This window comes from Ischnura elegans, chromosome 3 (genome assembly GCF_921293095.1).
Source record: "Ischnura elegans chromosome 3, ioIscEleg1.1, whole genome shotgun sequence".
NCBI lineage: Eukaryota > Metazoa > Arthropoda > Insecta > Odonata > Coenagrionidae > Ischnura > Ischnura elegans.
In genome coordinates this window covers 111117877-111141599 of record NC_060248.1, presented here as the reverse complement: position 1 = coordinate 111141599, position 23723 = coordinate 111117877, and the positions used below count along the sequence as shown (strand labels likewise).

The window sequence follows — 23723 nt, the reverse complement described above, 5'->3', positions numbered from 1 at the left end:
TTTCACGCAATCACTAAGCCACCCTTTTACTTAAACTGCTGCCACAGAAAAGAGGGATGAAACATGAATTAACTGCGGCAAATGAAGAAATACATAAAATAACTTTTTTTCTATTTTTTTCAGCACCAAAGACGGTTCCATCTTCAAAATTTTCTAATGGCTGTGCCTAAGCATCTATGGAAATATTCTGTTAGGGCAGTTTCAGAGCCTGGCAATAGTTCTTACAAACTCAAAAATTGTTACTAACACTATAGAATGTTGGTGGTAAATGATTATGCATACACATTTTGAAGATATGTATTCTGAACTGCATGGAAATCCAATAATTAATATGAGCCAACAGCACAACAATGACAGTAATCTATCATCACCTGATAGTTATCATCATTATCTCCATCAGTCTGCTTATGTGTGACAGATGGCTTCTGTGTGTTCAAAGAAGTCGGCATCAGATCACAGATAGTGAAGAAAGGAAGAAAATATGATGCATAATACACTTAATAGATCAATAAGAGAAATTAACACCAAGAAATTAATGCAATTAACACCAAAAACCAGAGAATGGTTAGAACAAACTTCAACGCCTTTTGAGTTAGTCTGATGTGAACTAAAAAAAATTTAGGCAGCCCAAGAGAAACTTAAAGATATTACAGTATTTCTTGGTAGCATAGACAGCAATAATATGAGTTCCATCAAGGCTTGCTTTCAAGGCAACACCAATATGATGAAAGTAATAGTTGCACAAATAATGTATTCAGAATAAATTTATAACTACATAACCCCCACATTATACCAGAATTTTTTTCCATAAATCACACTGAAGCATATTCTTGAATCCCAAAAAGTATGAGATGATTTAAAAAAATATTTGTCAACTTCTCTGCAATTTACTCAAACTGAATGAAACTTTCCTGTTTATTGAATGAGCAGTTTCAATAAGATGGACCCTAAACATATTCTCTGCAAATTCAACCTCCAGATTCTTTAAATGTTAATTAGGGCAAACTACATAGCAAGTTATTTCACTAGGTAGCCGTGTTTTCAGCCATTCTAATTTGTAAAATGTTTTGCTCTTTTTTTGGAGCTCTTTCAATGGGTAAACATAATGCCCCTAAGTATATTTTTGGAAAATGCCATGGCACTGAAATTGGCATCACTGAAGTGAAGCTTAATTATGGTACATATTTCATTGAAGTTGAATACGAAATTACGTAAACATAGATGCTTTACATCCCTGAATATCAAAGAAATCCACAATAACACAAAATAATGTGAGTTTTACCTTGTAAATATCAGGGATGTAGATGGCAGGCATGTCAAATGCAGTGCAATTTAGACTTGGCCTTTTACACAGCTCCTGTACAATCTGCATCATCACCCTAGAATAAGTGCAAATAAAAGGACTGTCACAAGTAGAACGCAAAATTAATATAGTACATAAGGATTCTAGTACTGTGGAGAACCATTTTGAGTGAGAGGTAACATAGGTCAACCATGTTTTGGTTGAAAAGAGCTAATTCAACTCAAATTTTTGAAATATGAAACCACAAAAATAAAATGGAAGAGAACTTTTCAAAAAGAAGACATCTCTGGAAAATTATGGGAAATAATGGAGAAATAAGTGACAGAAAATTTTGAAAACTTGAATCCCCACAAAGAAAATTTTAGTGATGAAAGAACAGCACACAATAACATTTGCAATTATCCACACTTAAATCAAACTGACACTAAACTAGGTTTCAACAGATAACTATAATTCTTAAAGTGTCGAACACCAGCAATAGATGAATGCCTTTGCAAGGGAAACATTTTTCTCAACTGTCATAATTAACAAAATTATTGTTACAATTAATAGTATAATTGTAATTAAAGCATGTTTATTTGCAGAGCCATGTTCTTCATTTTATCAAAGTGATATTTTTGTACGGGAACAATTATATACTGAAATATGCTTCATACTTAACTTGTTAATTTCTGTAATGCTAAGTACTTGTATTTGACTTTCCTTATGTTTGTGCAAAAATCAACAGGGCCAATAAACATGTAATTATTATTAGGGTATCGGAATATATATATGTCACAGTTGGGGAGGGGGAAGCAAAAGTTCACAGGGTGGTGGGAAAGGGGGATGGATGAGGAATATAGGGGTCCCACGCTAACTAAGTTATAAAATTCACGGTTTTCTCCAAGTTTTCACGGACTAACTATCGTCAAATTCACGGTCTGCTGAGCCATTTTAGGCAGAAATGTTGATGACGTAACAATAAAATTAATTGCACTGCATGATAATTAAAAATTTAATAAATATGACAGATGCCGTAAATGCAAATACAGCAATGAAAGTATCTAATAAGTTGTCTAAAATGTCTCTTGTGATGTCACCTATTGTTAGCAAAATTCAGCTCCCGCTAAAGGTTGTGAGTGGGAAAATGGAGGGAGCAGGGTGGCAGGGAAGTTAAGAAGTGTCTGAATTTTTGCCAGGGTTATGAACACCTTGGTTACCAGACTTCTAGCTTTGGTACAGTCTTAAGGTCAATGTGTTGACATTGCACACGGACCAATAATTGCTCTTTGAATATACGTGAGCAGATCCATGCTTGGACAGTATCTGCGCATGACTGACCTTGAAATATGACCAACACATTGATTTTCCTTTGATCCATCAATCGTACTTCTACAATCAAGTTTGAGAGAATTTTAAGACTTTCTGACGAAATTCACGGCTTCTTTCAGGTTCTTTCATGGTAAGACAAAATTCATGGCATATTCACAGTTTCAAGGTTTTCACGGTTGAGTTTGAGCCCAGGGAATAATCAATGATACTGGTTGCTGGTGTCCAACACCTAGAGAAGATTTAATCTAGTTTTTAAGAATACCGAGACTAGCCACGTTGATAACTTTTACGGGAGTCACCAGCAATGCACAAATTGGGCAAAAAATCCTCAGAGTTAAAAATCATTCGCATTGACCAGGATACGAATCCAGGTCCCCTGATTTCCGGTCGAGTGCTTAAGCCAGTTAACACATTCAGTGCGGAGCACATCAATTGACCTGTTCCCGTCCCAGCCAAGATACGGAGCATGTCAATTGACGTGCTCTGCCGGTTGGACTGGGGGCCTTTCTTTGCCTCCGTATGTGACTAATATCCATTTCCGAGTATTCCGATTGTGTGCATGGCCTTCAGCAAGCTTCCCCCTTTCGGCCCATGTGGGCTGTTTGAAAATACCAGTATGTGAATGGAAGTTATGGTGCGAAAACCACTCTCTATTTTTCTTTCTTATTTTATCGGCCGATTCTGATGACGTTCATGAAAATCGGGCCCGCATTGAATGTGTTGAAAGCTACTGAGGCGTCATTTCTTCCTCTTGATATTTGTGGAGACAACCGAACAAGGTGTTATGGACTGCTCAGCATACGATGAAAGTGCAGGAAATTACAAAATTGTTTGTGATTTCTTTTATCATTGTGATTGAAACAATCTCCCAATTAAATAATTTTAAATTAATTTAACCTGAGTCTATTTTTTATAGAAAATCATAGCTTTTTCTCACACTTAGTTAACATTCTAGTAAAGGGGCTGCAACTGATTCTACATATACATATTGCACACCCTCATCTGATGTTGTGCAAATGAACATATGTTTGGCCTGTAAGAAATTTGCTTGCAGATAGAGTTATAAGCTTGCTGATGCAAAAGTTAACGCTGTAAGATACTAATTTTGTCAGAAAAAATACATATGATAATTATATTTGGGAAATATTTACGAGCAATCACATTGTTATTGAGTTGCTGACAGCACTTTAGATGATGGATAACTACTGCATAGTTAAATTACTAAGAAAGATGACACTAATTTTCCACGCTGTGTTAATTATAAGTCAACCAATAGGGTGGTTTCCTATTATTTTTTTATTGCCTAAATCGAAAGATTATTACTCCTGGAGTACGAATTTCATGCTTGTAGATTTTTAAATGACGATATCAATTTTTCATCATCAAATGAAAAGTGAAAATTTTCGAGTGCAGGAAAACGTGACAGCTAAGCATGAATGCTGGGAAAAGCCCGTGTGTTGTCATTCTGGTTCCCGCTGCTGCAAAGTGAGGTGACCTTGGGGAGAGAATGTGAGCGCTGCTACGATGCAGGCTGCTAGCAGGTAGCAGAGTACCCTGCCAGCAGGTAGTGTTTGGCTTAAATAAGGATTATTAATACCTAATCAAACGAAGGAAACTTTCCGACCACAGGCAGTTTTAATAGGCGATTATTAAGAGATGTTTCCCTGAGCTCTGTGCCTCATGCATGCATTGGTAATCTCAGACGATGCAAAACTCCTATCTACTCGTATAGACACTAGGTCCCTGTGATGTCACCTGGAGTAGCATCCCATGGGCGCCAATCTGGCCTTTTTCAAATGAGGATAAAATTGACCATTGCCATTCGTCTAAATCGGTATTTCTAAAACCAAATAATTTGTATGTTATGAATACACTAATGGTGGGTAACGAATCGCAATCAATGCCTTTCGTTTTCTTTGATGAAGGAAACTACCCTATTTTGACATGCCTTATGTCATTTTCAAGAGTTGTCTTTTAAAGGAAGAAAAATTACTATGTTGTCTTTCATGTTATTATGAGATGAATTTCCACCGAGTTAACTCATCGACCATTGACCTGATCTGCAAAGTTATGCCTTTATAACATATTTTATAGGCATTTATCTCCAGAATTCTTTAAAAAGTACAGATTAATATAATTATGATAACCTAAACCAACAGTATCCAATTCACCCCATTATTTATGCCAAATTCATCTTAATACAACAAACTTTAATTAATGCAAACTGCTCCAACAATATCCAACCCATCTAACATAACCATCTCAACATAATCCAATTGAAGAAAAAAATATTGACCTCTGATACCCTTCACTCTCAATGAATGAAAGAAAAAATGCAAAAGAGTAAATGGTCTAAGGAGTAGAAATAATTGGGTTATTTCCTCATCCAATTTTGCAGATTAAACACTTATAAATCTCCACTACTTTACAGATATCAAAGTTGTAATGCTAAAATCTGCAAAAAAGCATTAAATTTTAGAGTTAAAAGCAATCAAAATTCCAAAAAAAATTCAGGTCACAGAAAATGAGATTAAAAAGAATTTTTGGGGAGCACATACATATGTTGCAGGAAATATTTAATGCCCATATTTACTAACTGAGACTCCACAAACAAATATTTAAAAACACCTTCCAATAGTATGATTTGCCTGTTGACATATGTAATAGGCACCCTAAGATTTTGCAAACCTGCAACTCCATTCAGATGAAAGGTGAAAACAACAATTCAATGCATGACTTCTATTGAAAAGAGATCAATAATGTAATTGAAATTGCATATGCAATGATTAAACCATGGCAATATCTTAGAATATGAATCACGATGTACACACTGCAAAATCCTTTCGTACAATCAGTTGGTAGAATTTTTGGGGAATATACATATAGCAAATGCTTAATGCACATATTTACCTACTGGGTCTTCTGCAAACAAACATTTAAAAACACCTTGCAATTGTACGATTTTCCAATTCGATACCTCCACTGCATTACGCTCAACAATTGCTCACCGAATCAAATCCGCTCATCTACATAGCCCTTATAGTACAAGATGAGCGAATTTGATTCAGTGGGCGATTGTTGAGCGTTTATGCAATGGAGGTATCAAATTGACATAATAGATCCCATAAGATTTCGCAAACCTAAAATTCCATTCAGATGAAAGGTGAAAACAATAATTCAATATGGTAAATACTCAAAGTTGTACTTGCTTTTGGCGGTCTGATTCAGTACCGGCTTCATCAGCTTTTGACAGGTAGAAGCGCATTTTTTCTGCATGCTTATCATTCAAGGCTTCCACAACATTCAATGTTCTCTTACAGAGAGCCTGGCCGATGGGATCAAAAAACACAAAAACCAAATCAGCCAATGCTCCTAGAAGAATAAAAAAATTGACTGGCTTGAAAAAAAATGAATTTAATCCTATTTAATTGCATAGTTGCATTGGCTACATTTGCATAGCATTGCATTGTATTGGCTACATTTCATAAACTGAGGTTAAAATTGCTTACCATACAAAAATTGACATGATGCTGAAATCAGTATTTTGATTGTGTTGAAAAAACTTGGCATCTGATAAGTGAATCATGTCAATAGTTTTAGGAGACTTTAGATATTAAAGTAAGGGTACATGTCCAAGCAAAATTTGTAATTCTTATTCCATTCCTATCACCTTAAGCCACAACTGCTTCACATGCTTTTGTGGATTGGCAAGACAAAGAAATGTAATTTCATAGCTATTATATGTAATATTAAGACACTTTGCACTAGAATGACATGAGTAATTAACTCAATAATTCATTGACATAGCTTAATTTGCTCACTCTTCAACTTCATAAATTTTAGATCATCCTCCACACTGCAGAGAATTTACTTTATTGAACCATAAAAAATCGATTTTGTAAGAATAAAAGCTCACCAAAGACTACAGGTTTCATCAAGGCTCTACATGTATAACCTTAAGTATAGAAAACCAAGCCAAGAGAATCTTACTTACTTTAAGTATTCTTTGTGAATATTGGTGCTTTAAGCACTTTCCCTAGCTTACATTGGAACCAGGTAATTGCAAACTATGCCTTAAAAGAGCATTATGCGATTCCGAAAGGTTGGGAATAAAAAAAAATGAGTAAAATGCAATTGATTCTGAGTTACCACACCATCAAAGATCATTTCCAATAGTAGCATCTCCTTTAACAAGCCAGTATGCTCACTGATAATAGTTCACCATTCAACATTTTTGAACTCAAAATTAATTAATATGCATATTTGCACTAATTGAACTTAACTGTTTAGATTTTTTAATCCTTGAATACCTTTTAATATGCTACCAAACTAATCCTGGGAAATTTGTTTCTTTAGGATAACTCATTCAGTTAAGCACAAGCATACTAACCAAGCCATTGTAGAGCTCCTTGAACATCAAACGGGTAACTTAAATCTCCATCTACCAACCCAGGAGTGTCTACAAATGAGACAAGGCTAAATTTCTTCTGCTTGGAGGTGGATATTTCAGTAGTTAAGAAGTCAACAACACCTGCAAATACAATTTAAATACTGTGAGCTTTTATAAATTCTTTCCTAAATTCATTTATGATTACCTTATAATGAATAAAATCAAAAACCCCAGGTTTTCTTAAATAAAGACACATGGTACAAATAATCCCTTAGGTTTTGACTCAATTACTGAAAATTTCACAGAAAAATGTTTAAAAAACTTTAGTTATATTACAAGAAAACATATACATGTATTGAACAAACTAGCAAATATGTAATCAAATTTTTCACATAAGCCATTCCATTACATGCACATACTTTTAACACATCCACAGGAATAATATCAATGTTTTTGCCATTTTTCCCAAGCTGAGGAATACTTTCTAAGAAATTCAATTACTTGCATGCATACAATGAATTCTCTGGATAACACCACAGGATATTGTTAAATTATAGGTGTTCAATAGAAGCCTAAGAAAGAGATAACATGCAACTCTTCATGGATCAAATATATTAGACATTTAAATGTTACTGATACTCACTGGCTTGAGAGATAACAGTTAATACTAGCAGGTTAATATAATGGGTTCACATGCAAAAAATCAATACCCGGCCACCAAGAACAGACAACACGTCCACAAAATTGCAAAAAAATCTTCCACAAGTATAAGGTAAACAGAACTTAAAGTAAATGCATAAGCACTGAAGAGACCTGAAAAATTTAATTTGGATAAGTTGTACACACAAGTTAAAAGAATCATAAACATGAGTACATATGTCAGTTATTTGGTCATAGTAAATGGCTAAACAGAATAATTATTGAAATCCTTCAACTCTATTAAGAGAGAATAAGTTCAACCCCCCAAGTAATCATATAATTATAAGGGAGAAAATTAAATTCAGATACTCTGAATCACATACATACATGCTTAGGGGTGGTTCCCTACATTCCTTTATTTCTCCTATGTATAAACCTTCACATACTGAGTGCAAATGATGCACACAAGCCCATAATGGGTGTGTCCTCGCAAGGGTTAGTGACACACATGTTGCATGATAGGTAAATGTATACTTACACACTAATTAAATTTTTCACCATCTGATATTAATTCCCATAGAAACTTCTGAACTCTAAGTGCAAAAAGTAGGATTTGAAATTGGATCTGAGGTGGCCAATAAAATACATGAGTCTTTCCAAAATTTTAACAAGCAACTGTTACGAATATGGAAGGAAATTGAAAAAAGTAAAAAAGATATAGACTCAACATTTAGAGAAATTATATTTGCTAAAAGTAAAATAAGTGATACATGATGTTAATTATTACCTAAATTGATAGGAAACTGCCTACAAAATATTATAAGTCCATAACAAACAAGTTACCTAATGTTAACAATTACTGAACTTGATATGTCATTGCTAAGTAAGTCAAAACCTAAGCATATACTTCACACACTAAAGGCAATTCAAAACTTGATTCAAGATTCAAATAATACCAGAATTCCATTGCTAGAATATATTTTGAACTAGGTTGAAATATTTATAAATCTGAAGTTAAAAGAAAATCATTCAAACTTCTGATAAAGTTGTTTCTCATGAAAAACCATACACTAACTGATTCAACCTGAAGGGTGGCTTGTATAGGTGAGGGTAAATCTCATCCCCCAGACAAAGTAATAGACACGTGAAGTCTAAAATAATCAGGGCCTGTTTTTTTTCCCCAGGACTTAGAGGACTTTTGATTTGGGGCACTGAAAGCTCAGGATTTGAACCTGGGACCATTTCCTCAGCAGCCAAGCACCCTACCTAGTAAGCCACCACACTTCCCCATGAATACATAAAGAATGGATTAAGAATGAAGTAACACAGTATAAACTTCAGATAATTTACCATAAACCATTATGATTGAGAATTATCATACAAAAACTAATACTTTTGGAGAGTTACAAAACACTACCGTTCACCAGACGCATAAAGTTCTTTTACTCTACTGATACACTTTTTCTAAAATAGCTTATATTAACTTAAATCACATATCTGAGAATAAAAAGGACATGTAATATAAAGTTAAAAATTCCATTTATTTATTCATAAGAAGTACAAAAGAAAACAAAAAATAGATCAAAATACAGAGAGTGGCAAATACTGAGGGAGTTTTGATCAAAAATTCACTTGAAATCACACATAAAAATCACTGAAAATGAAAATGAACTTGAAAAATATTAAAAGAAACACAATTAAAGGTCAGTAATCAATTTCAAAACATATAAAATTCCACACACTTCAATGGCGAAAGAAGAGGTAAAAATAATTCACTACATTAGGCTTACAAAACTGGCTATATGATTCTGAAAAGTACTAAACATTTGAAATAATAAAATTTATACAAGCACAAAATACCACAAAATCACTATTGGGCAAAATTATTTCACAATAGTCCAGCCCTAAGTGTCTCTTTCACATATCCTCTGTTTGATGCAGTGAGGCACCACGGCATTGCCCTTCACTAGGCAGCTTGCCATGTCAAAAGCACGCAAGATGCCCGGCGATGAGCCGTACTGTAGTGCCTGAATAAAGGTCTTAAATAGAGGGATAAAATCCTTGCACACACACCAAGAAGCACCACATTTAAGAAAGTTTTCCACACCTATCTCTAGCACATATCAAAAATAACAAGAACACTAAATGAATCGATCAGAATTAAAAAAGTGAGCTATTAGAACCTACTTCAGTAATGAAATGATACCAAGTCCTAAATTACAAACTCGCAAGTTCAACAACTGAACGTTAAATAATGAGATTGAACTAACTGAATTCGCTTTCTGAAAAAACCTAACATTGACACACTGAAGTTAACAATTACAAGAGGCTCTGAGGGATCCTCGTAATAAACTAAAAATGTCTTTAAAAAATGACAAGCACTCGTTGAACGAAAACCAAATGAGCCGCTCACAGAACTATGTTTCACTGGGCATTCCCTACTGCTCCTACAGCTCTCTTCACCACTCCTACTGACTGAATGCTGAACTGAAACTGAATGCTCAAGGGGCCGAGGGCAGCTTATATTGTCGGAGAGGCATCACCCCTTCCACTTCACCCCATCCCAAAAGGGCCTCCCCAAACTGTCCCGTTGTCTCACGCCTTCCTCGTTCCCTCCCTTTCACACTCCCCCCCCCCCACCCTCTTTCCCCGCAATCACTTCTCGCCGTCTTTACCACACTAGAGGAAGTGGCGAGAGATAGGCCTAACCATATGCAGCTGCGAGCTTGACGCTTTCATGAGAAAAGGAGGTGGACAGGGAACATTTGATAAAAAAAAAAGACGGCAGAGAGGGGAAACTTGATGCACAGAAATAGTGCAAAAATTAACCGGGCATACAAAAATTTGACTTCCAATATCTATCTCCTAAACTTGAAAAAGATTATGATGATAGAAGAACTACCTATATAGGAGTGTAAATCATAATTACAAATATTCTTTCACCAAAAAATAAGTACAAGTAAGCAGGTGTCTTGAATTACTCCGGTTCATAATTTACACTGGGTTGTTTTTTCAAACAAGCAACACAATTAAACCACCAAAATTAATTTCAGCTACGTATTGCACACCAAAAATTCTTTTAGAAATAATAATACTGAATGTGAAAGTGAGAGCAACATGATCAGTAGCATTGAGATACAAACTTTCATTCATTAAGGCAATTTATTAGTTCGACCTAATGTAAGTTCTTCCATTGAAAAGAAAACTGAGCCTGCCAGGCCTGAAAGTAATCAACAGCTGCCATTCAGGTCACCAAGAACTCAAAGAGGGCTGAAAGTTTCTCAGAAAACTACTCAAAGAAATAAAACTTAGTAACATACCTACAAAAAATATGATCTCAGAAAATTCAATCATTCAGAATCAAACATTCTAAGAAGCCAAAGGGTATTTCATCGAACTATTATCTTATGTAGATATGTTTATTTCTATCAATTTCATTTTAATTTCATGACCATTTATTTATAATTACATAGCTACTGGAATGAAGTAATGGCAAATGAGTAATGTGAAGCCATCACAGAGGATGTTTGCGTAACTTCTGGCAACATTATTTTTAATTTCCAAGAGACTTTTCACTAAATTATGATCCTAAAACAAAATTAAATAAAAAATAATTGTATACAGAACAATCTGAATTGTGCTAAAATTCAACACGTTCTAATCAAAGGAATTAGCCACACTGTAAGATACCACAAGACAGCACACTGATCAGAATTTGAAGTTATGCGAGACAACATAATTTGCCATAAAACTGTTGAAATTGATGTATTAACCGTAGTGGAATTAAACAATATAGTTACATAATGAACGTTAGAAAGGCTTTAAAGGGATGAAAATTCCTAGCGCTAAAACAAATTCTGTACAAGGAACATTGCCATTACACAAGGGAGGCCAGATGGCTGTGAGTGCAAGGGAAAGCAGATAAGGAGATAAGGCAGGGAAAGAGATAATGTCAAGGAGTAAAACCTAAGGAGTGAAAAGAAGAAGGGGACTACAAGCAGAGGATATGGAAATGACATGTGAATATGAGAGACAAAAAGAGCCGAGTGGAACAGGTCAAGGACCTGAACATAATGCCACTGCTCGGGAATTTTCCCACTCCAGCAGGCACCTCATCATACACATGTAACTCCATTTCTTTAGATACCTCCTTCAACATAAGAAAATTCTAAAACTTATGAATTTCAATCAGCACCAGAAAAAAACCATATATAAGTGGGCACAAAATTTTTTCCGGTAATATTATGATTATGAAATGAGAAATATGTACCACCATGAGACTAACACATAAACACTCTAGAACAAGAAGTACAACGTACAATTACAGACATATGTACAACCTAATTTCACATCTGAAGTACTAAACCACTCCATGAAAATTATATATATTCTCTTTCTATTTGCACACCACAAAGTAAATATGAATAACAAAGTAGCAATTACCTCTTTTCAGACTCAAAAGCTAAAGATTACCCAAAGCAAAGTCCTTGAAAGGTCAAACATTTAAGCTTACAAAAATTTATAACAAACTGATGATTATTAAAAAATTGTTATTTGACCACAAACTATGTAATCCAAATAATAATTCACTTACAATGTGAAAAAATTTCAACCTAGTTTTATTATTTTTCTAGACCATGAACCCACCATAAACAAATTTCAGATAAGAAACAGGACCTTCAGCCAACAGACAGACCAACTATATTAATGGAAATTATACATGTCATTTCCATGAAAACAGTAGGGAACCAATAGGCATGATACAAATAATACCAGGCCAGCAGGGAACTGGTTTAGAATGTATGGAACTGGTATTGAATTTTGAACATTTAGAGCTTCTGGGTAATTGCCTGTTTCATGTTTTAGCACACATATTTACTTTGATACAATTAAGATTAAAATTGAAAAAACTTTTGCTAACAGTATGTCATTGCAAAATTCCCTGTTTGTTATTTTACCTAAAAGTTCCAGATGAGAAACTCCAGTTCCAAATCCTTAGTGGAACTGATATGATCAATTACTGATCAATTGTGGTACTGGAACATGGAACTTGAACAAACATGGAACTGGATGGAAATATTTGATTATGGGTAATTATGGTTTTTCTTGACTTAGTCTTAAATTTATTGTGACCACAAAAAATATCATTACCATTTATAAGATATACCTCTAAAATGTTTAACCTAGTCATGCCTTTGCATTAAATGCCAAATCACATAGACTAAAAAACAGATACATATTTATCAGGAAAAATTGATGATTACCTCAGTAAACATTCTCCACCTCTTCATATTTCCTCATTGAAAATGAAGCTTTGAATTGAAGCTTCAGAAAGAAGGATGTAAATTTTCTGCTGATTCATTTAGTGACCTCTTTGTGAAGCAGAATGCTTCAGGTGCTTAGTTTCTGTGTACCATTTTAACAGTTTACAAAAACACCCAATAAATTTCTCATTCAAATTACACCTAGTCAAAGACAAAGTCATTCCCCTTCAACAAGTTAAAGCATTCCAATCCTCCTGTAGTTTCTGAGTGTGTACATTGTTACGAGGAGTCCTTCCAAATGAGCCCTCCCTATTACATATACCCCTTTCCAAATTAAATTCTGTTATGGGTGCAGCCTCAGGTAGAAGGATATATTTAATACAAAAGCCTTCTCGCTATATTATGGAGAACATAAACAAAATTTGTGATAGCATACGACAAATTCTCATGATCAAAAATTGTAAAAATGCAAATGAATTGCCTTACCATCTCCACAGATAGAGATATTGGACAATTCTAATTTGTATTGATATTTTTAAGCCCACAAAAAGTCATTTGTTCAACGTATAGGGCACACTATTAAGATCCCTAATTCAACCAACCATCATTAGCAGGAGAATACACAACAACCCTCACATAAAAAGCATAAGATATACAATATGTACAGCACTTGTAAAATGAGTTGATTATGCCGGATACAATAAAACGACCAAAATCCCAAATTATAAAACAGAGTATCATAAAACTAAATACATAGAATAATTCATGACAGAATACAAAATATCATTTATCAGAGCTCTCATCTGTGTTATCTGAAACAAATATTTGTAACCAACTTTGTGCAATAATTTTACAAAAATTTTACTTCCATTCTTCCCCGTTAAAAATCAAAGTGATGACAACTGTATACAATGCAGATACCTAATTCAATAAAAACTATTTTACATTGACACACCTTCGAGCCGTCTGAGGCAATAGTGACTTCATTTAGCTATTGTATTTTCACTTCCATTACATCATTAATTTGCTATCACCAGAGAAATTAGGGATTCAAGATGTCCACATTTTATTTTTATCATGATTCCTAAGTAATGACACATCATGCATGACTTTTTTTAGCAAAGAAAAAATTTGCAATGCAGTTGTAATACACATTTTTACATGGATAAGTAAAGCCAAGAGACCATGCAGACAACTGTTAACAGGGCTCTTTAGAATAAAGTATGTTGCTGACAAAATTTCACATTAACCACCAATAATAAAAATACACATAAATACAAATGGACAATTTACATAAATGGACATGAAGTTTGTATCTATAGAGCTGAAATTAGAAAATGACATCTATTTTTCAATTTGAAGCATATTAAACAGTACTTTACTTGGAGTTTAAAATAAAAAATACAACCCTTTTACCCAGCTGTGAACCCAAGGAGTTCGCACAAGGGGTCACTACCCCGCTACAATGCCAAAAGCCATGGAAAACTCAATTTTACTAGGTCATCTCTACTTTCATCACTAAGATTTCCAAAAAATGAATGTGCAATTTCAGTTCATTATAAATTAAACAATTACAAATGATTACAATCAAACATATTTATAGATGAAGTTAGCCAATGGTAATTTGATTGAGCTCTAACAGTTTGGGGCATTCTATTTCCTTCATCACTGCTTTGATTGCATTTTCAAGAAAAAAGAAAATAGTGAATAAAATTATGGTAACAGATTATTTAAAATTAAAAAAATCTGAGACACAGTAAATCCACTCAGATTTCAGTTACTAATGCGTGTAATGTACAGATTTCACTGTCACATAATGATTTTTTAAATAATTGAACCCCTAAGCCCCAAATCTTACTGCTACCCAGGGGCGGATCCAGGATTTCTTTCTGGGAGGGGCACAAGCAAGGCCGTATCCAGGATTTTGTTCAGGGGGGGGCACAAGGATACCTTGTTATACAAAACGAACGAAATGATAATGGGACCGTATTAAAAATCTAGCATATTTTTAAGGGCCTGGGGGGGCACGTGCCCCCTGGATCCGCCTATGCTGCTACCAATACCTTATTGCTATCAATCAACTATATGAATGTCATTCTCTTCATAATAACTGTCCTGCTGTATCCACCCCTTCTTTTACCATGAAAATATTGACCAATCTTAACAAGTACATCACAGAAACTCATTTTTTAACAGTTAACAGTTAGATAATGCAAAATTTTACCAAATTCGTGCGTGGTTGTGTCAGGACCATGGTTGTATGCATTGACATCACACTAACAGAATATCAAGATCACACAAAGCAGTAGGTGAAAAAAAGCACAAAAAATAAACACATCGTTTTAAGGTTTTCGGCTCGTACTACGGTCTTTCCTAATAAGAAGAAAATGGAAGACATTTATAAAGGGGCAAATAATAGAGTCAAGAGGGAATACAGTCAAGATATAACACAAGTGTTAATGGAAATCAAATTATTTTAGTGAGGCGGAAAATTGTTAGAGCACACCGTGTAAAAACACATAATTATTTTGAAAAGCAAAGTATAGTCAAGAAGAATTACACACCATAACACTTCTCCAGGTAACTTTCCTCTTTGTTGAATGTCCTAGAAAACATGAAAAATCATGAAGTTAAGAAATAAATACAGAGGAAAAAAAAAACAGCCAAAGAAATCAGCATAGCCTTAAAAATAATTCACTTCTGAGCCTAAAAACTTAATATTGTAACTGAAAAAAGTAGAAATTTATTCAATAGTAGCTGAGAATACATAAAGACAAAAAGTAGGATTCATCTGGTCAAAGTCAAAAATAGGATTCTTTTATCAATTATTTACAGCTTTTGTAGGCCAAAAGTAAATGAACACGTGAAGGGTAGCAATTTTCTGATTAATTTCAATGCTTATACCTGGTCGCTATATGTGCATAAATTATAACTAATGCTTGGACTGTAAATGAAATTTTGAGAAGATATGTATTTCTATAGCAAAGAACAAATTTTTTTGATGGATGTTTAAGATACATTTTGGTAGGATCCACAAAACAATTATTCAAAGATAGACATACACAATAGAGAGAAAAAAAAAGAACCTGACAATTTTCAGCATTCGATCAAGGGACAGTGAGCAACACTTAAAAACAACAAGAAGTAAGAGCTTTGAGCTATAGTGAATTGAAAGAATGCTGATGAATAAAAAAGACAACACAGTAGAGCCACGAAAATTTATCATTCAAGTAACGATTTACTAGATTACCAGTCTATCACTTCCGAACTACCACAATCCCCAAATACTCCTCCCCTTGCCTACACGTCTCAATATACACTTACCTCATCTATTACAGCCTATACTGACGATTATTTAAATGAAAATGGGTGCCAAAGATGTCTAGAATGCATGATGAACCAAAGTAAAAAATGAAGTGAAAATTAAAAAGAATAGACTATATGGATCTTCTATCCATTAGGGGTTCCTCTTCATTATGGTGGATGACCTATGATTTACTGTATCTAACAATAAGTGAGGAGGTTCTGATAGGAAAACTCATTGACAATCAATTTTTTGTGACACTTGTCAGCCAAGCATAGACTTAACAGAAGGGGATAAGCTAATGGAAGGGTATAAAAGGAGAAAAGTGGGAAATTTTTGAGGTCCCAAGGCATAGAAAATATGAAAAAAACAGTAACTAACACACAATTTCTAGTCAACTTGGGACACTTAGTCGATACTAAATTTTAAGCATTATTAACACAAAAAGAGATATACATAGCACATAGTTATTCACAGTATTTGATTTCCAATACACAATAGTAGGTTTATACCGATAGATCCAAGGCTTTGAAGAGACTGAAAGTTTTCCATTTCTTCCCTCTTAAGGCTACCTTCCACTCTCACTGGGTTCTGAGACATGAACTGCCAACAGGCTTCTAAGTGTGTTAATATGGAACTGGTCCATCACAACATGATAGCTTGAATCCACACAGTTGTACAGTACATTGAGTGATGGCAAAAGAATAACCTCATGACAAACCATTGTAAAACCTTAAATTAACCACACAAAATCCACAACAGTTATTGCTAAGTTCATAGCAAATCCTCCCTTCAAATATTATCAGGCAACTCTACATACTCAACTAAAAATGATAAATTATCTCCGTAAGATAATCAAGAATAAATTCATTTTGGCAAAAATGAATCCATTCCATCAAAATCCATCACCTCACTATAATCAGGCAGTAAAGGAATCTTAACTTAATTGGTTAAAGCCTAAGATGTGGTATAATGAATGCGCTAACTCAATAAAATATAAATGGACCAACAGAACGAAGAAATGGTGCAATGAAATGTTAGAAAAAGAATAAGGAATGCAGGATTTGCAGGCAACTACATGCAATGAAATGCGAATGGATTACCTTTAAATTGGCCTATGGGTTTGAAGTGAGGAAAAAGATGGAGAGTTGCGTTTCCCTAGAAAAAATGATGCAGCAAAATGAGCTAGACAACATCAAGCCTCACAACATGGAATACATAACAGCTTAAAAATATCATTAGACACCTCACTAGAAATTAATGATATAGGCCAATTGCTGAACCAATTATAAACGACATAATCTGAGGGTCAATGGGATAGATTTTTTGAAAACCTAAACAGCTGCATAAAAAGCAGTAGCCATGAGCTTTAACTCATTGTGAAGAAATAACACTTTTAATACACAATTGAAGACACTTTTAAGCACGGAATATGCTGAGAGGACATAGAAATAAAATTGTAATAACCATTAAGTAATCAATTTGAAGAGGAAAATCTTTGGACAACCGAAAAAATCAAACATGTTTAAATTCAAAATACATATAAACAGTATTTTCTGAAACAAAATTACATCCAAAGAAGAACCATTTTCAATTATTTGATCCTAGTTAATAAAATACACTCATTGGGGTAATGCTCGAATGAGTCTTAACAAAAACTTAAAGTATATCACTCTAAATTGTAAAAAAAATACAGAAATAGTTCCGGTTAATGCAACACTTACTGTCCTCACAAAAAATATATACGTATATATTAAGACTTTATATTTCTGACCCCATTTTAATATGCTGTTTTTCATTTTCAGGACTTCAGTATTTAAATCCATTTTGCTTCATATTTTTTTGCTCGCCAGCTTCCCCGATTTTCATATTTTTTTAAAGTCCACGACAGTTGCGGCAAAATAGTAAATTCACCATTTATTTGACTTGTCTGGAGAATTTTTTGTAGCACATACGGCAGTATTGACTAAAAATATGCCTTCGCTGGGTCATTTACTGTAGAAATAGAGAAGAGATGAAAAAATATTCCAGACTGCCAACTTCCAACATATGTGGCCTCTGGAGCAACTAATTAAATCATCTTGTCACTGAAAAACGCACCTAAAACTGACACATTGAGACTTTTTCCTGCCAGTATTCAATCTGACTGATGCCTGTTAACACAAATATAAAGTCAGAGACGGAAAAAATTAATGAAAATTTTTTGTTATTAGTCGAGGTTTCAAAACTTCTAAAGCCAGGCAAGTTCAAATTCTGACGAAAGATATGCAGGTTAGAAACCATAATGGAAAAGAAATCACACCCCTAATATAGGTACAGATTGGAGACTTGTTCCGGGTTCCAAAGGAAAAGAGAGGCTAAAATAAACACCCTACTATGCAAATCCCGATTTCTATGGCATTTCCCAACATGATTTGCTGATTATTGTGTAATGACTAATTCCAAATTGTACAATTTTCTCAGAGCCGGAACTGCGCCAAACATCGTGCTGTGGACGGCAGGGGTGCAGCTAGGAATTAAGGCTAGGGGGGTTTTAGGGTAAATAATACTTTCGGGTGTGGGGGTATTGCATACACACCAGGGTAATCAGGAGTTGCGGGGGCCCTCCTCCAGAAATATTTTAAGAATAATGGCGAGTTTTACGGCTTTCTAAACGATATTTGATAAATCCTAACACTATTCTTTAAGTAATACTTATCCAAATAAGTAAAATTGATTAAACTTAAAAATTTCTCTGAGCTCTGGGGGGGTTTTATCCCCCAAACCCCCCCCTCGCTGCGCCACTGGTGGACGGTCTGGGGTGAGAGAAAGTAAGTTCCGAGATATATGTACCCACGGTACACATACCACGGAATGAACGAAGGCGTAACAACTAGGTAAAGGTACGAGGAAGTCGTCCACCACGCGGAGAATGCGCCTATTTCCGCCCCAATATTTTCTCCAATATCATGCCGAATTTCGGAAAGCCAAGAATGCTTCGGCCTAATTCACACACTGGAAATTTTGCACTGATAATCAGCAAACTTCAAATTTTAGACAGAAATTGGTCAGCACACGGGAACATCGAATTGGGCGCCGTTGCACCCTATCACGGTATGCCTTTCCCCAGGAAGTATCACTATATATTCCACTGAGCTCTCTACTATTCAAACCAAATATTTTTCATTGATTCCTCTTCAGGAGATAGCTCGCGACTTTGGTATTGAAAAATAAAATACTTTTCAAATGTATATTTGTAAAAAAACATGGACGAAATCGATTGAAAAACTTCATGAAACATGAATCTACGGAAAAATTGGGAGAATATTCCTAATTATGGAATATTCTTTCACATTTCAGAAGGAACAGCAAAGTATGGTTTCGCTAATGGTAGCCCTCGTCGCCTTAATGACGGCGATGGTATTCTTCCATCCTTCCTTCCCTATCCCTTCCCTGTAAGCGTCGTCGGGCTCCTATCGCGGCGGCGCTTCCTTTCTCTATTTCCTCCTCTCCAACCTTAGAAGGATGGGCGTAAAAGTCCGAGAGGTGGTTCCCGTACCTCAGGAGTTTAACCTCACGAAACCGCCTTGGGTACTCGTTCCAATGCATGAAACGTGTACTGTGTACACAGTGCGCGCGCGAGTGAAAATATGCACTTATGGTGGTCCATGACGGTTAAAAAGAAAAATAAAGGTAAAGAGTACGTGGATACTTTAAAACTTACAGTCTTATGACCGCTCCACTTTCCCACAGTTCTCGCATGATTCGCCCGGAGGTACTCTACGCATGCGAGATCTAAGCAGAAAACAAAACTATCCGCAAAAAATTAGAAACATTTCAAAATAAATCGATCCGTTCCCTCCTCCATCTCAGCCGATTAATAAGAACCTCCGATGTCATATCCCCCATAAACTTCCCTCCATAAATGACTTCATATCACATCTGGATCATAATTTTAAGTCCAGGCTGAGGGTACTTGTAACAGACATTTGAAATTACGATCTAAGTATCCCAGCAACAAATAAACTGCCTCAACGTGTTACTCTCCGATGAGTCTTTCGCATGTAATCTTACGTTATTAATGCGTGGTGTTATTGTTCTCAATTTTTAAAATATGTGCGAAAATGTCAAAATAGAAAGAATCACAAAAGAACAAAAAAATTCGCAGTAGCGATTTAAATTTGAAATAGAAAAAAATGAAAAGAAAGTTAACATATTTGTACCAAAAATTATTAAAAATGAAAAATAAAAAAAAAATCAAACGATTGCAATAAAATAAAATTTCTATGTTAATTTTGTTCAATTGATTTCTGCATTGTGTAAAAATTATTAGTTTTTAAGCTTCCTATTCACAAACACATCAATTTCCGCCGACCTTGATGTGCATGCGCCAATTAAACGTCTTTTGTAAACTGGCTGGTTGGGGCGGGCCTTGGACTCAACCGGAACATAATCTGAAACGCGCCTACGCGTAGGAACAAAATAAACATAGCAATTGTATTTTATTGCAATCATTTTATTTTTTATTTTTCATTTTTAATAATTTTTGGTACAAATATGGTAACTTTCTTTTCATTTTTTTCTAATTCAAATTTAAGTCGCTACTGCGAATTTCTTTGTTCTTTTGCGATTCTTTCTATTTTGACATTTTCGTACAAATTTTATAATAGAATTCATTAGCCAATCCATCAATATTATCCCGTGACACGCTTCAGTTTTATATCTATTAATAATTCCTTCGGAACATTATATGACTATTTTGTGAGCGTATCAGCATTTTTCGATTGCGAAGACGATATTCGTCAAAATGACACAAATTAAAATACAATTTTCATACCGAATGCAAGAAAACATAGTACGAAGTCATTTTTTTGTGGTCGTCAGTAGGTGAAGTACAATTAGATGAGTATATTTTGAAATTTTCATCAATAACATGAACCAACTTCGTTTATCGTACCAACCTTCACGTGGCGGGAACAAATCAGTCCTCGCTTTGGATTAACGCCGTTTATCACAAAGCTGATAAAAAATTTGCGCCTGGTACAGATCAAATTCCTGATTTAAGTACGCGCATATAGCTGATTTAACATCACATAATAATCCTATTTTCACTACGCATTACATATATATGATTTGTCAACACCCATCAACAGCATCGCCTATTTAAAAAAAGTCGTTATTCTCTAACTACTTTCGTCATAACGAGTTTTTAAATCAAAGACAAACGCATTCGTCATTACAGACACAAACCTAACATCTTTACTCCACTGAATGCACGTAAAATCCGGTATTAAAAATAAGAGAGCATAGTTTTTTCCATCACGAAAATTGGACACCAGCTTTTTAGGTTATTCAAATTAAAATTAAACGAATTTCAGTAAAAAATTCACCTATCATTCAGTAACCATAAATTAATTAGAAAAATCGAAATGCTATTTCAATTTATAAATAGCTCTAGGAAAAATGCGGTAACATGCGTTTGGCCCAATTAGGTTTATCTTAGGGACGCAATTATGAATTTCCTTGGCCAACACCCTTTGGCGACGAGGATAGGAATAAAAAAATACCAAATCGTGATAAGAAAGCCGTATAAAATTGAACTGCGGGAAACCAAAGACCTAAAATCCGCTGGCAACTGAAAAAGGGAGGAACTTCCATTTTCCTCCTTCAATTCAATGAGGAAACATGCTAAAACTTCATCAGGCTCAAGAATTAATGTGCGATAAGCCATATGCCCAAGGCTAGTCTCCCATGAATAATTTACAGTTTTTCCTAACATGAGGCATATAAGAAACTTAGCCTTGATGCAGAAGTTTAATAAAATACGCCATAAAACATGGGTACAGCCCATGCCGTTCATTATTACTTTTCTTAAAGCCCTAAGGACGAAAATACACGGGCGAGGCACTTGGAGTTGCACGCCATCAACAATGATACAGTACACTCGTCAGCAATCACGAATACCAATTGTGAACCAGATCCATAATTTTCGATAAGGATCCACTCCTGACAATGAGAAAACTTTATGATTCTTATTCATAATTTCATTCCACGAAATATTCTACTATGTAAGTGGCACGGAAAAAAAGTAGGATGAAAATAGCGCTCAAAATAGAGAAGAATACGGTATATTTCCCTTCACTCTCTATCTCTCTCAATATCTCACTTCGAAAAAAAATTACAAAAACAGAGTATGGAAGAAAATTGAAAGAAAAATTCTCTTCAGGTCTCCCTACGAAGTAAGTTCTGAAAAACTTAGATTTCGCGGCATATTAATAAGCTTACAGCTCCTTCTTGGCATATGCTACTTTTAGCCAGAGCAGCTGTAATCGGTTAACCCAATAAGGTTTATCCTACGGGCGCATTATAATGAACTTGCTTGGCCAACATCAAATCGGTCTTTAAGAGAGAAAACATCAGGGAAAAATATTTGCACACAACTAGGAAGATCGTCCTTTTACATCCTTCATGGACCGCAAGCGAGGCACAAGGGCTGCTTACCTTGATGTATTATTATTCTTATCGCCCCACTTTCACAATTACATTTTCTTACAAACAAATCAACAATGGGGTAAGTCACACTTAAGTTCACTGTAAATTTAAAAAACAATCTTTGAATATTTTCCTATTCCACTGCCACGTTGAAGGGCAAGAACAGCATTAATATTTTATAAATATTTGAATTTCGAATGAGCGAAACCATAAAAGACAAATTTTTTCATAAACGATCTTTCCCATTTGACATTGGGAAAAAACCCTTATCTTCAAAACAATGCGAGAGAGATAAGAACATCTTTTCTAAGTCAGTAGCGGTTAATTACAAAGGATCGTATGGATTTTTACCAGTAAGTTTGATTGATCTACAACTTTAGACGTAATATCAAAATATGCATCTAGTTTTTTTACATATGTAATGGATAACAGATACTTACTAGTAGAGAGTCTCTCTTCTTTCCACTGGTGACAATCGTAAAGCCTTTGGTCTCAATTGCAACTCCAGTCCTTTGTATGTGTTCTTCAATATACCTGAAAAATCGAAATGAAAATGAACTGGCTACAACATGAAAGATTTTTAAAACTTGAATAACATAAATTCGCGCGAGGAAAATGCTAAACAGAAATCACAAACACCCGGAAAAATAATGGGAGTATGTGCTAATACAAAAATAATCGGAAACTATTTGAATCGAAAGAATGAAATAACAGCACTGAAATTATCCTCACAAAATATTAGATTACTTTACCACAGGCGATTCAAAAATTGAAGTATCTCTTGGTCCAAACATTTGCCATACATTGAAGTCACTTTTTAACTATTCACAAACCATTCATTGTGTTTTAAACAAAATTCTTTGTGTTTCACGCTAAAGATTTTAAGTTAAAACTGGTTCGGAAGAGAAAACTTAAGGATTAGACCCGTATTTTTTATACAAAATGTTCACTCAATATTCTCCAATTAATTATACCGTATTTCATAATATAATGAAGCAGATTATCAATCTTTATTATCCTGCAAGATTCAAAATGCTAGAG

At 34.7% G+C, this 23723-nt stretch overlaps 1 protein-coding gene across 3 annotated transcripts in view; it reads right to left on the bottom strand.

Annotated features, from left to right (window-relative positions):
- The window catches only part of LOC124156358, a 65398-nt gene that overhangs the window by 11611 nt on the left and 30064 nt on the right, over nt 1-23723 (bottom strand). For 2 of the 3 annotated variants that reach the window (XM_046530876.1, XM_046530877.1), the window contains exons 4-9: nt 23123-23216; nt 17315-17369; nt 7005-7145; nt 5824-5986; nt 1283-1379; nt 372-425 (exon numbers count right to left, since the gene is read on the bottom strand). In XM_046530876.1, the coding sequence (XP_046386832.1) occupies nt 372-425; nt 1283-1379; nt 5824-5986; nt 7005-7145; nt 17315-17369; nt 23123-23216 (604 nt within the window). The remainder of the gene's footprint in view (nt 1-371; nt 426-1282; nt 1380-5823; nt 5987-7004; nt 7146-17314; nt 17370-23122; nt 23217-23723) is intronic. The other variant, XM_046530878.1, reaches the window with a different exon arrangement.